This window comes from Gouania willdenowi, chromosome 1 (genome assembly GCF_900634775.1).
Source record: "Gouania willdenowi chromosome 1, fGouWil2.1, whole genome shotgun sequence".
NCBI lineage: Eukaryota > Metazoa > Chordata > Actinopteri > Blenniiformes > Gobiesocidae > Gouania > Gouania willdenowi.
Genome location: NC_041044.1, coordinates 32,705,050 through 32,720,289, shown reverse-complemented (window position 1 = coordinate 32,720,289; position 15,240 = coordinate 32,705,050). Strand labels below are relative to the sequence as shown.

At 33.9% G+C, this 15,240-nt stretch overlaps 1 protein-coding gene across 2 annotated transcripts in view; it reads right to left on the bottom strand.

Annotated features, from left to right (window-relative positions):
* rbm20 (RNA binding motif protein 20) overlaps positions 1–15,240 on the bottom strand; it is a 68,622-nt gene that overhangs the window by 24,311 nt on the left and 29,071 nt on the right. For both annotated transcript variants that reach the window (XM_028458643.1, XM_028458653.1), the window contains exons 2-4: positions 5,829–6,831; positions 4,038–4,102; positions 2,939–3,048 (exon numbers count right to left, since the gene is read on the bottom strand). In XM_028458643.1, the coding sequence (XP_028314444.1) occupies positions 2,939–3,048; positions 4,038–4,102; positions 5,829–6,831 (1,178 nt within the window). The remainder of the gene's footprint in view (positions 1–2,938; positions 3,049–4,037; positions 4,103–5,828; positions 6,832–15,240) is intronic.

Below are 15,240 nucleotides of genomic sequence, written 5' to 3'. Positions count from 1 at the left end.
GAACTAAACTAAACTGAACTAAAGTAAAATTAACTAAACTAAACTGAACTTAACTAAAACGAACTAAACTAAACTAAAATGTACTAAACTAAAGTGAACTAAACTAAAATGAACTAAACTAAACTGAACTAAACTAAAACGAACTAAATTAAACTAAAATGTACTAAACTAAACTAAACTAAAAAGAACTAAACTAAACTAAAATGAACTAAACTAAAATGAATTAAACTAAACTGAACTAAACTAAACTAAAACGAACTAAATTAAACTAAAATGTACTAAACTAAACTAAACTAAAAAGAACTAAACTAAACTAAAATGAACTAAACTAAAATGAACTAAACTAAAATGAACTAACCTAAACTAAAATGAACTAAACTAAAATGAACTAAACTAAACTAAACTAAAATGAACTAAACTAAAATGAACTAAACTAAAATGAACTAACCTAAACTAAAATGAACTAAACTAAAATGAACTAAACTAAACTAAAATGAACTAAACTAAACTGTACTAACTGAACTTAAGTAAACTAAAATGAACTAAACTGAACTAAACTAAAATGAACTAAACTAAACTAAAACAAACTAAACTAAACTATAATGTACTAAACTAAAGTGAACTAAACTAAAATGAACTAAACTGAACTAAACTAAAATGAACTAAACTGAACTAAAGTAAAATTAACTAAACTAAACTGAACTAAACTGAACTAAACTAAAATGAACTAAACTAAACTAAAATGTACTAAACTAAACTAAAATGAACTAAACTAAACTGTACTAACTGAACTTAAGTAAACTAAAATGAACTAAACTGAACTAAACTAAACTAAAGTAAAATTAACTAAACTAAACTGAACTAAACTAAACTGAACTAAACTAAACTAAAACAAACTAAACTAAACTAAAACAAACTAAACTAAACTAAAATGTACTGAACTAAAGTGAACTAAACTAAAATTAACTAAACTAAACTGTACTAACTGAACTTAAGTAAACTAAAATGAACTAAAATGAACTAAACTAAACTAAACTAAAATGAACTAAACTAAACTAAAATGTACTAAACTAAAGTGAACTAAACTAAAATGAACTAAACTGAACTAAACTAAACTGAACTAAAACGAACTAAACTAAACTAAAATGTACTAAACTAAAGTGAACTAAACTAAAATGAACTAAACTGAACTAAACTAAAATGAACTAAACTAAACTAAAACAAACTAAACTAAACTATAATGTACTAAACTAAAGTGAACTAAACTAAAATGAACTAAACTGAACTAAACTAAAATGAACTAAACTGAACTAAAGTAAAATTAACTAAACTAAACTGAACTAAACTGAACTAAACTAAAATGAACTAAACTAAACTAAAATGTACTAAACTAAACTAAAATGAACTAAACTAAACTGTACTAACTGAACTTAAGTAAACTAAAATGAACTAAACTGAACTAAACTAAACTAAAGTAAAATTAACTAAACTAAACTGAACTAAACTAAACTAAAACAAACTAAACTAAACTAAAACAAACTAAACTAAACTAAAATGTACTGAACTAAAGTGAACTAAACTAAAATTAACTAAACTAAACTGTACTAACTGAACTTAAGTAAACTAAAATGAACTAAACTAAACTAAAATGTACTAAACTAAAGTGAACTAAACTAAAATGAACTAAACTGAACTAAACTAAAATGAACTAAACTAAACTGAACTAAAACGAACTAAACTAAACTAAAATGTACTAAACTAAAGTGAACTAAACTAAAATGAACTAAACTGAACTAAACTAAACTGAACTAAACTAAACTGAACTAAACTAAACTAAAAAGAAACTAAATTAAACTAAAATGTACTAAACTAAACTGAACTAAATTAAAATGAACTAAACTGAACTAAACTAAAAAGAACTAAACTAAACTAAACTAAAATGAACTAAACTAAAATGTACTAAACTAAACTAAACTGTACTAACTGAACTTAACTAAACTAAAATGAACTAAACTGAACTAAACTAAAATGAACTAAACTGAACTAAACTGAACTAAACTAAAAAGAACTAAACTAAACTAAACTAAAATGAACTAAACTAAACTAAAACGAACTAAATTAAACTAAAATGAACTAAACTAAACTAAAATGAACTAAACTAAACTAAACTAAAATGAACTAAACTAAAATGAACTAAACTAAACTAAAATGAACTAAACTAAAATGAACTAAACTAAACTAAAATGAACTAAACTAAAATGAACTAAACTAAACTAAAATGAACTAAACTAAACTAAAATGAACTAAACTAAAATGAACTAAACTAAAATGAACTAAACTAAACTAAACTAAAATGAACTAAACTAAACTAAAATGAACTAAACTAAACTAAAATGTACTGAACTAAACTAGAACACTACATATCTAAACTTATCTATATTAACATGTTATAACTCAACTCAGTAAAACAAACTCTTGAAGAATCCAACATCTCTGTCCAAAACCTAAACTGTTCCATCCATTTAACGGCTGTTGTTGAAGCACCTTTATTTAAAACATGGAATGAACACAAAGTCACGAATCTCAGAGTAACTCAAAGCCTGTCTGTAAAGGAGCTACGGTGTTGGACTCATGCACGCTTTCATTTGTGGCTGCTCAGAGTGATTTGTCTTTAAGAACCACAGATCAAGGAGAGTAATGAGGAACATCTGATATATGGAGGAGGGGTTGGGCTCATGTGATTGACAGCAGGGATTTCATTTCCAAATCATTTTAGAGGAGAATTTAAAGTGAATTTGTGGTTTTGCTTAAAAAAACAAAACAAAAAAAAAACACCAAACGTCATTAATCCTGCATTTAATGTCAAGACCCAGGCGGTAGGGAACAGAACACAAACAGGTTCCTCTTTGGTTCTGCTGACGAAGGAGGTAAAACCTACCTTGACTGGCAGCAGAGCAGACTGCGGGGTTGACTCCTGCTGTCTTCAGACCACCATCAGATGATCGACTGACGGCATAGAGATCAGCTCCAGCCGACGCAACCACTGACCTACAACAATCGTACAAGAGTGATTTTGAGCTGCCTCTCCCCTGCCTTGCTCACTCATATCCTGTGACAGAACTTAAAGAAAGATCAGGACAGCTGTGCAAGGAGAGAGGAAAAAGGAAAAGTAACTGCTTCTAGCACTGGACACACGTTCGTGAACACAAAAACTTCAACGCACAAAAACTACAGTTTGAGGAAAATTGCTAAAAAAAAACCAAAACATATAGGCAAACTAGTTGGATCAAAGGACCACAACTGTTGTAAGCATCAAAGGTGTAAAGAATACTGATATATCGTACTCAAGTAGAAGCACTGTTACTTGATTGTGGTACAAGTACAAGTAAGTCATACATATAATACTCAAAGAGCTCAACTAAATAGTACTCAAAGTAAAAGTTACTAGTTACTTTCACCACCCATGTTTATTTTTGGTAGTAAATCTTGCCGCGGTTCCCTTGCATACAGTAAACATCTCATGTATAAACATAAAAAGGAAGAGACCAGATCTTGCACGATTGGAACTACATTTATTTTCCACAAAGGCATCTGTATAAAATAAAAGGTTTGGTAAAATGAGCAATATTTAAAAAATAAAGTAAAATAACAGCAATAAATCCAATTCAAAATCAAATATCTAAATTCATGAACTCCAAAACAGTTTTGTGTCTCTTTTGGCACGGTGGTGCATTACGCTTAATCTGATTGGTCGGCTATGATGTGATGCATTTGATTGTCGTCTTGTCATTTAATTTTTTGTAGTTTCACAATGCCTGTTGATTATTTTGAAACAAAAAAATAATAATTTACTCAGTAACGGTTGGGTGTAGAAACGAGAAAATGACTGATTTAGAAATATACTCCAAAAAGTACACGTACCCATAAAAGCAACTCAATAACAGTAACGTGAGTTACTTTCACCTCTGGTAAGCATCTTTAGCACAAACACTCACACTGTACAATCAATCTGTCAGTTGCAAGAAGAATAAACTCACCTTTCATGAGTGTACAGAGTTTTGTTCTGTATGTGTAACTTTCCCTTCACGTGCTGGTCCCAGTCCTAAACACACACATGTTGGATAATCAACACAGTTGTTTTATAACTTGTTTCATGCGCTACAGTAACCTTCATTATTAAAGTGGCAGGACGTTGCTGCTGCTATATTTATAGTTTCAAATAATAAATCTGTAAAAAAAAAAATATGATCCCAGTAAGAAACAATCCAGGGACTCTAAAGTTAGGCCATAAATTATTAATATCAGCTTTATACCATGTGATGATGGGTGCAAATCCCTGCATGTTACAATCAAGTAAGTCTTCCAATGAAATCTATTCATCACTGTCCACACTGTCAAGGAAATCACAGATGACTTACACTATTGTTTAGTAATAACAGAGCTATACCATTTACATTAAAATAAACAAAAAGACAGTCATCAACATCCCCCACCAGATTGGTTCTCATTATAACTCCCAACCTTTTTCTAAATGTCCTAAATCTAACTTACAGTAGATGTATACATAAGAAAATATGATCACATCACAATGTAAAATAACTAATTATCTTAAACGATTTCTAAGAAAAGCTGTCCCCTTTGAAGATACCTCGAATAGAGTAACAAAAACGGCACAAGGGCAACAATAACTACGGAGGAAATAGTTGTGCGCTTCTCATTTTCAAACTCCATCAAGGCATTGATACCCTGAGCCACACACCGAATTTGGTAATCGTATCTTAAACAAATTCTAAGAAAAGCTATTCTCCTTTGAAGACACCTTGGACAGAGTAAAAAAAACAGAACATGGGCAATAACTCAAGAAAAAATAATCGTGCGCTTCTCATTTTCGAACTCCATTAAGGTATTGATACCCTGAAGCCACACATTGAATTTGGTTATCCTATCTTTAACAGTTTTTGAGAAAAGCTGTCCTCTTTAACTTGAGACGGACGGAGCTCAAACCTATATCCCCCTTTCACATTTTGTGGCAGGTGATAGTAAATCCCTAACTGAACTGTTTTAGAAAAACTTGCCTTTATTATTAACGAGCCTGTCAGAACGTTCCACTTCATACATGGGCATCTGGCGGCCCGGGGACCACATTCGGCCCTTGCTCTAATTTTGTGTGGCCCCCAAAGTTAACGCACAAAATGACAGAAAAATACATGGTCAACAAAAACACTAGAGGACAACATAAATAGACAGAAAAAAGACAAAATACGCAAAACGACAACAAAATGACACAGAAAAGGACACATAAAACATTTCAAAAGCACAAAAGATTTGTTCTGTCCCATATTGATGTTTAGATTTTTATTCTAAATGCTGAGATTTATTTTTTTCAAAATGTGGCCCTCGAAACAAACAACGAATATTTTTGTGGCCCCCGTTGTAATAGAAGTTGCCCTTCTCTGTTCTACTTCTACTGTCATACAGGTCATACTTCATAACACTCATCAAAGTATACAACTAACATATTTTCCCTTTTAACAGAAAAAATTTAGAAATCTAAGCAGTGAGATAGAGTAAAACTAATTAACACATAAAATAAAATAAAAACAAAAATGTTATTTTGAAAATAAAAACAATCAAGATCAGTAATAAAATTATGTTATATGATATATATGATATTTTTATTTTTTTATTAAAAAATACTGCAAATTAAGTTTGCTTTTAAAAAATCTACTGTTGAAGCCAAACTTAGATCCTATGGAAGGCGGTCGTAAAGATATGAAACAACAAGTAAACAAAGATCACATCCAAAATACTGTGATGAACCAACACACCTTGAGGTTGTAGACCTTCTTGTCACAGATGCTGCACTGATGGGGTAGCTGGGTGGGTGTGACGGCGTGGTAATCATTGACCTGATAAGGCTGAAGGATGCGACTACCTGATGACACCGTCTCCTCGTTTCCATACGAAGGCTGGAAGCCTCTGAAGCTGTGTGGGCCACTGGACACAAAAGACGACGCTCCGCTATTACAGCTAAACTTGGGGTCGGAGGTCGGCTCCTCCGGGTTGTAAAGCTCAGTTCTGGGCTCGGCTTGCTGCCCTGTTGCTGTCCACACCAGCTGAGGATTAGTCACAATGTCTGCTTTTCCAGACTGGGTCAGGTTTGCGTTCCCTTTCCACTGATCCTTTTGCGATGGAGAATTATAGACATTCACGTTCTGCTCAATGACTCTGAAGGGCCCTGGTATTTCCTGCTCGTAGAAATCCCTCTGAAAGCCCTTATTGGTGGTGTTTTTAGCCTGAGTGTTGATCACTGAGTACTGTCCGTCACCAGTGGAGGAGTTGTACTGAGGCCTCCTGTCAGTGTCACAGGGGTAAACAGATACTGACTTCTTAACAAACTCCCCACCATGTTGGCTAACTGAGCCGCTGCTAGCTTGGTTCTGTCTCACATTCCCTGTGTTTTGGTTGAATCCCCCTCCTACCAACAACCCCAAAGCTGAGTTTGATGATGGGAAGCCCAGCATCCCTGAGGGAAAGGCAGCCTGCGGGTTTCCAATCATGTTAGCTGTCCGTAGCTGATTGAAGATCTGTTGGGACATGTTGACACTGGACAGAGCCTGATTCAGGACCGAGGTGGCACTGGCCGCGTTTCCTCCCTGTGCTAGTTTGAGGCGATGGAGGGCGAGCTGGGCCTGGAGCTGAGCCAGCTGAAGACTGGCCGGGGTCAGGAGGAGTTGATGGTTCTGCTGCTGAGGCCCTGTCAGCACAGCACCAGGAAGCTGGACCCCCACCTTGGGACTATCAGCACAGTCAAGAGGGGCTGCAGTAAGGCTGCAGAACACACAGAACATCAAGCAGGTCACAAAGCTGACGGATAGAACCAACACACACAAAGTATTTTAGGAAAGTAACAAGAAAAATAAGTCAATCTTTGAATTTGAAAAATGTATGTAATGTATGTATGTATGTATGTAAAAAAAAATTACATATCCGGACATGGATAAACCCGAGCTTTGTTAATGCAAACATATTTCCTCTCTATTCTAAAATTACAGAGGGCTGTTTTAAAATATAGATGATCCATTTGATTTGAAATGTGAAAAAAAATCTAATTGTACAAAGGGAAGTGACACTATATCAATGTATTTTTGTTTTTACCGAATCAGACACACACACACACACACACACACACACACACACAATAATTCCAATGTACCTGTTTTAACGTGCACAAATGGCAACAAGCTCTATTCTATATTAACTGCTATTTAATGTGAACCCCTCCATGGTCATGGGAAATAAAAGGATTCTCAACATAAAAAAATGATAATACTCTGCAGGGTCATAAATGAAAAGCATGAAATAATGATTGCAAAACTTTTACAAATTACCACAACACATTTACAAGTTACTGCAAAACTTTTACAAAAGGCGAGGGCCTTTTACAAAAATGAACAAATATGGAAACACTTTTACAAAGGCACATTGGAATTGTAAATCTGTCTCAACATTGTTTTGCTATTGGTATTATTTTTATAATTATGTATATTTGTTTTCAAAATTGTAAATTTGTTGCGGCATTTGAAAAAGTGTTGCAATCATTTGTAAATGTGTTGTGGTATTTGTCAATGTGTTTTGCACTTCTCAGCCACCGTATGTAAACTACGTTTCAGAAAAAATTGCTTAAAGACAAGAAGATCTTTTAGTGTTGCTGTGACCATGTCTGACTGTCTGCCTTCCTAATATCTTACGTGTGGTCTAAACATAGCCTGCAACACTATTCTACGAGCACTGGCCAGTCGGGGCCAATGCTCTCACCGCAGCGTGCACAGTTCTTTTATTTATCATCCCAAAAAAACTGAGACATGCTGAGATGACAACAAACTACAAGTGCCACTAATTGTCTTTTATATACATTCATTACAAAATAAATGGTGTAAAATATTATGTGGTATAAAGTGTGAGATCACGTAACTGTATCTTGCAGAGGATTAACACCTTACGGTCCATCTTCACACCTGATTCTCTGGTTATCTTGTGGTCCTGTGACTACATTGCCACATCATTAACTCATCGTAACACAACTGTGGTTAATAATCCACACGGCCATAAAGCAATCTGCAGCAGATTTAATGGGCTTCTCATCGCATAGCTTAGCGACAAACCTCTGCACCTCCCTGGAGGCTTCTAACTCTCTAACTCTGTAATCCACTGCTCAGTATCTATCAGTGGAGTTACATGGAGGTAGATTTTTAAAAAAACAAAACAGTTTTCAATCAAAAACAAAAACATTTTTAATCAAAAAAAGTTTACTTCAATCAAAAATGAATATTTTCAATCAAAGAAAAAAAGTGTTCAAATGCAAAAAAATAAAAAATATTTGAGACCCAAATAATTGCAACACATTTTTTCTTTGATTGAAAGTGATTTTTTTTTTTTTGATTGAATAATAAAGACACAAATAAACTACCCATAATATGGCCTAAATACAAAAAAGACGACTTCATTCAAAAAAGAAAAAAAAAAATTTTCATGCAAAGAAAAAAAGTGTTTAAATGCAATTATTTGGGTCTCAAATATCTTTTTATTTTTTTGCATTTGAACACTTTTTTTCGTTGATTGAAAATTTATTTTTTAATGAAGTAAACTTTTTTTGGGATTGAAAAGAGTTTTTTTTTTTTTTAATTGAAGTGATTATTATGTTATTTTTTTTGATTGAATAATAAAGCACAAATCTACCTCCATATAGTTATAGTAATACAAGCTTTTTCAGTGACGCCTTTCAGAAACATCTAATTGATGTATGAAGCACATTTCGTTTTGTGAGTTTTTCTCTTTTATAGCTAGAAATAAACAATATAATAAACATTCATTGCACTGTTGCACTATGTAGCATTTGCAATGATGTAGCTTTAAACTGTAAGTAGATATTTATGTGCTTTTAATTTATTAAGATTTTTTTTTTCGTAACACTATCCTAAACTGCTACAATTTTGTGGTATGACCTTTTCAAATGAAACTTAAAAATGTTTAAGTAACCACTGTGTTTTAAAGGGACAGGCTTGTTTCATCAGAACTTCAACGCCATAAAAGCACACAGAATGCACACATAGCTCCTCAAAAACAACTCAACTCCACTTTATTTACATAACGCAAATTACAACAAAGTCAAAAACAGCGTCTGTAAACAGAATAAAAGCTTTTAGTTTGCTTTTAACCCTCTGAACTTTTGTTTTTGAGCAAAAAGGCTCCACGAAGTTATAAGATTAAAACTGATTGGATGTATTTTTATCTACAGAAAACAATCTGTAACAATCCCTACATTTGACTCATAAGCTAAAGGGAGTTGATGCAGAAAGAGAGAGAGAGAGAGAGAGAGAGAGAGAGAGAGAGAGAGAGAGAGAGAGAGAGAGAGAGAGAGAGAGAGAGAGAGAGAGACTGTAACTTACTGTAGTGTCTGCGCTCTCTTTCTTTTTGTTATGTTTCACTGCAAATTGATTTAGGTTCATTTGTAATCTTCTGACCAAAAAAGGTTTTCTTTTATCATATATTAGTTTTTTTAGTTTAAGTCTAGATTCCGTTAACTATTTATTTAACTATATGATATTCTATATCTTCCCACATGGTGATTACTTTTGACCAGCTCGTTCTACAGAAATTATTTCCTTTCAAACTTCACTCACAGTCAAAAGAAATGCATCAAGTGATTTTAAAAAAGAAAACCAAATGAATATCGCTGGAATTATTACATGAAAACTTCAAAGTGAAAACTTCAAAGTGAAACTTCAAAGTAAAAACTTCAAAGTGAAAACTTCAAAGTGAAAACTTCAAAGTGAAAACTTCAAAGTGAAAACTTCAAAGTGAAACTTCAAAGCAAAACTTCAAAGTGAAACTTAAGCGAAACTGGCAGGTAACAGTTGAAACATGATTTTTTGTTTCCTGACATGTTTCCTGAAAAACCTTGTATGAATAAACAAAACCTCAACTTAACTGTGAAACTATTAAAAAAGAAAACCAAATGAATGTCGCTGGAACTATTACATGAAACTTAAAAGTGAAACTTCAAAGTAAAAACTTCAAAGTGAAAACTTCAAAGTAAAAACTTCAAAGTGAAAACTTCAAAGTGAAAACTTCAAAGTGAAAACTTCAAAGTGAAACTTTAAGCGAAACTGGCAGTTAACAGTTGAAACATGATATTTTGTTTCCTGATATGTTTCCTGAAAAACCTTGTATGAATAAACAAAACTTCAACTTAACTGTGAAACTATTAAAAAAAGAAAACCAATTGAATGTTGCTGGAACTATTACATGAAACTTAAAAGTGAAACTTCAAAGTAAAAACTTCAAAGCAAAACTTCACAGCAAAACTTCATAGCAAAACTTTAAGCGAAACTGGCAGTTAACAGTTGAAACATGATTTTTTGTTTCCTGACATGTTTCCTGAAAAACCTTGTATGAATAAACAAAACCTCAACTTAATTGTGAAACTATTAAAAAAGAACCAAATGAATGTCGCTGGAACTATTACATGAAACTTCAAAGTGAAAACTTCAAAGTGAAAACTTCAAAGTGAAAACTTCAAAGTGAAAACTTCAAAGTGAAACTTCAAAGCAAAACTTCAAAGTGAAACTTAAGCGAAACTGGCAGGTAACAGTTGAAACATGATTTTTTGTTTCCTGACATGTTTCCTGAAAAACCTTGTATGAATAAACAAAACCTCAACTTAACTGTGAAACTATTAAAAAAGAAAACCAAATGAATGTCGCTGGAACTATTACATGAAACTTAAAAGTGAAACTTCAAAGTAAAAACTTCAAAGTGAAAACTTCAAAGTAAAAACTTCAAAGTGAAAACTTCAAAGTGAAACTTTAAGCGAAACTGGCAGTTAACAGTTGAAACATGATATTTTGTTTCCTGATATGTTTCCTGAAAAACCTTGTATGAATAAACAAAACTTCAACTTAACTGTGAAACTATTAAAAAAAGAAAACCAATTGAATGTCGCTGGAACTATTACATGAAACTTAAAAGTGAAACTTAAAAGTAAAAACTTCAAAGCAAAACTTCATAGCAAAACTTCATAGCAAAACTTCAAAGTGAAACTTTAAGCAAAACTGGCAGTTAACAGTTGAAATATGATTTTTTGTTTCCTGACATGTTTCCTGAAAAACCTTGTATGAATAAACAAAACCTCAACTTAATTGTGAAACTATTAAAAAAGAACCAAATGAATGTCGCTGGAACTATTACATGAAACTTCAAAGTGAAAACTTCAAAGTGAAAACTTCAAAGGGAAAACTTCAAAGGGAAAACTTAAAAGTGAAAACTTAAAAGTGAAACTTGAAGCAAAACTGGCAGTTAACAGTTGAAACATGATTTTTTGTTTCCTGACATGTTTCCTGAAAAACCTTGTATGAATAAACAAAACCTCAACTTAATTGTGAAACTATTAAAAAAAAAACAAATGAATGTCGCTGGAACAATTACATGAAATGTCAAAGCAAAACTTCATAACAAAACTTCATAGCAAAACTTCAAAGTGAAACTTTAAGCGAAACTGGCAGTTAACAGTTGAAACATGATTTTTTGTTTCCTGACATGTTTCCCTAAAAACTTTGTATGAATAAACAAAACCTCAACTTAACTGTGAAACTATTAATACGTTTTTTCTTTTTTTTTTACATTAAAATTGACCTGATTTTGTCCAACCTAAATAACCACTCATCTGATTCCACAAAATGACTTAAGCACTAATTCCTTGTATTGGACATGCTGCCTGAATGAAAGCAGAACTAAGTAAATTTTACACCTTAATAAATCCTTCTCATAGTCCCTGTGAGGGTAATACAAGTGTTTATGGGGTGATGGGGGGTCATTTATCACCCCCTGCTGTCTCTGGCCAGAAAACAGCACTTGCAACAAAAGACGTACTGCTTTACGGCAGCCCAATACAAACTAATGCTAGATTATGACCTGTCTACAAATTCACTTTTCTCAAACGTATATCATGGCGTAGCCAGGAAAAAAAGGCAGATGAAGACCTTTGTCCGAGGAACGGAGCAATTCCATACAGTGACAGCAGCAGCAACACACAGCAATCACACACACTCACACACTGTTGTCGCGGGAACAGGCACGCACACATACTCACAACCCAGCGCTCCATCAGGCAGCACACACACAAATATCCACTCATCCATTCATTGTCAGCACATAAACAAACACATCACACACATTCCCACACTCCCTTCCGTATTACTCCCACATCATTAATTTCTTTGACTTGTCTCTCTTCCTCATACTGTTCACATGGTCACATGGGACTATATGTGTGAAAGCACCCTTAGTGTCACTGTTGTATCAGGGTTTTTCGGTGATCAGTTGCTACCGCTACTGGGAGAGCAAAGGTGTGCATGTAGCTGTGGGGAGGGGCAGGCAGTGGGGTGTGGAGGGACCTTTAGGGGGAGCGCGATGCACAAGTTACTTAGTTCTGCTTTGTATACAGACACAATACCATCCCAACTCAAAAATTATCATTTTTGAAATTTGATGCATTTCTTTTGAGTGTAACTTGATTCAAAATCAGACACTGATATGAAGAAATTACTAATGATTATTTTACTTTTAATGATTTTTTTTTAATCTTTTTTCTATTTTTCAATGAAGATGTCACTCATTTCATTAATTATTTTAGCTTTAATGACTTTGTTTGCATTTAGTCCTTCCTCAGATATTTGTCAGGTGAACAAGTTAAGACAAGGAAGACTATGATGAAAATTGTGAGTCAACAGAACTAAAACTGCCCATCACAACATTTTGCTTAGTGCTGAAGGTTCAATACGGGCCCTCAACATTGGAGGAGACGTTGTTGTGGACCCGACCAATAATTTTTTTAGCACTCGTTATTTAAGCAATTGTCACCTCTCTGATATTGCCACAAATGTAAAAACTGATTTATAATGCGGTGTATGTAGGTTTTTTGTTTGAATACAGAAAAATACATGTTCTTCGTTCAAAACCAGCATTATTGACTATTTCTTTACTAATGTGGTAAATGCTTACACTTCTATTCAAATTTAAGTTCACATTAATAGTTCAGACAACACTTCCACTTGTACCAGTATAGATTTTTATGTCTACAAAATTAAAATATGTGTACTTTTTCCCATTATCATCACGCCACATTATTTCTTCTATTAGGATGAAATCTTTCTTTATCACTTGTGTCACAAATTCTGCTGCAAAACCATGAATTTCTCTGCAGATTTTTTAGCCACTCCTAAGTGAACCACCATGCTGCTGATGAGAGATACACTTACAGTGTTGAAACTCATGACTAGAAGCTATAAATACTAGAGCGGCCATCACGATCCGCTGTGTCCCTAATCGACAAATATGGACAGCTGGCACAATGTCACAGACACTTCAGACCAACTCAGTGATGACGACGAGGAACACAGGTGAGAAACGTGACCAGGTGTGAAATCATATTTATACAGATGTATTAGACAAACTGGGAAATGCTTTATACATAGAAATATGGGTTAAAATGGAATAGAAACCAGCGCACTATTGTAAGATAGTCACAAAGTAATAAATATATATATCTGTTTAATGTTTTTATTGATGTGCACAGGAACATTGTGCAATACAAGTGAAAGTAAGCACACTGTTCACTCGTTCCACTTTTTCTTTTTAACACAATATAGAGTAAAATAAAGTAAATAAACACAAAATAAAACCTCATGTATCCATTGAGTGCTGGATGAGGAACTGGTTGAATTCCAATGCATGAGGAGATGCCGTCTGGCAATGAGAGATGTGAAAGCTAAAATCTGCAGGTGAAGAGCTGAATAGCTCGGGAATACTGAAAATAGCCACGTGAGAAGAAACATCAAAGTTTTTTGAAAGCACTTTGGCCATGGTGCTAAAATAGATTTGCCAAAACGTATTTAGAGTTGGACAGGAGAAAAAACATATGAACAAGATTACAGGGCGATCCACCACACCTATCACAAATGTCTATGGTAACAAGCCTTGCTTGAGAGTAATGACACCTCAACAAAACAACAAAACAAAAGGTTTCAATGCGGAAAAAAAAAATCGAAACTTAGCGCGAGCATATCGATAATCGATCGTGCAAAAAAAAATATTGCAATATATCGCGTAATAATGAGTGTTGATGCTTACAATTCGTCATGTGTTTATACACGATGACCGCATTATTCGTTGTACTTTTGAACAGACGTTGCTCTTTTGCTGAGTCATGTTAGATTAGATTACTCGCAGTGCTGTAGTCACAGTGCCAGCAAAAGCTCTGATAAGCAGAGCTCTGTAGAAGCAGTAATTTTCCATCAAAATCCTTCCTCCCCTCACACCCTGTATATGAATATATTGCGATACTCTTTCAGGGGTCAGCGCGTCACCCCTCCTGTGGGAGAGGGTCGTCGTATTTATCCTTTGCTCTTTTCTTCATTAAATATGTTTTTTTATACATTCCTGTCTCAGTGTGGACTTCATCAATACAGAGCAACTGTTGTGGGTCAGAATCAGAGGACGGCTGAAATGTTGCTGCTCATACCTGTCAAGTATCCCGTTTTGGCTGGGAAACTTGACACCATCTTCCCGAATTAGTATTTTCCCGTAAACATCCCGTATTTTAATGTAATAATAATTAAAACATGCCTTACTAAACTGAACGCCGTCACTAGCCTCGCGAGAACTACCACCTGAAATGGCCTGAGTGGCAGTTCTCGCGAGATTAGTGCCGACAGCGGCAACAAACCCAGAATCAACTCAGAGATGACGAATGAAGACGTTCCGGTGAAAAAAAACAAAGAACTGGTGTAAATACATTGTGAAATGTGACAGAGAGTTTATCTTCCCAAAGAGCAGCAGGATGTGACACAGTTACACGTTCTGTTAAATTAATAACTGAGATTTTAACGTCTACCACAGCGGAAGGAACCACGTAGGTCACCATGAAAAATCAACCAATCACAAGCGTCACAAATATACACTGCTTTCAAAAAGTGTTAAAGGATGTAAAGTCTGTAATAAATGTGTCTAATAAGTCACTAGTGAATACCAGAGAACCACATGATTGAGCATGAGAAACTAAAAGAAAATATGTAATGAAAATAAAATGTTAATGTCTAACTTAAAAACAAGCAACGTGAAATTAACAGTAAATATACAATGTGTTGACTTGCATATAAACTGTAAGTATATTAAACAAAC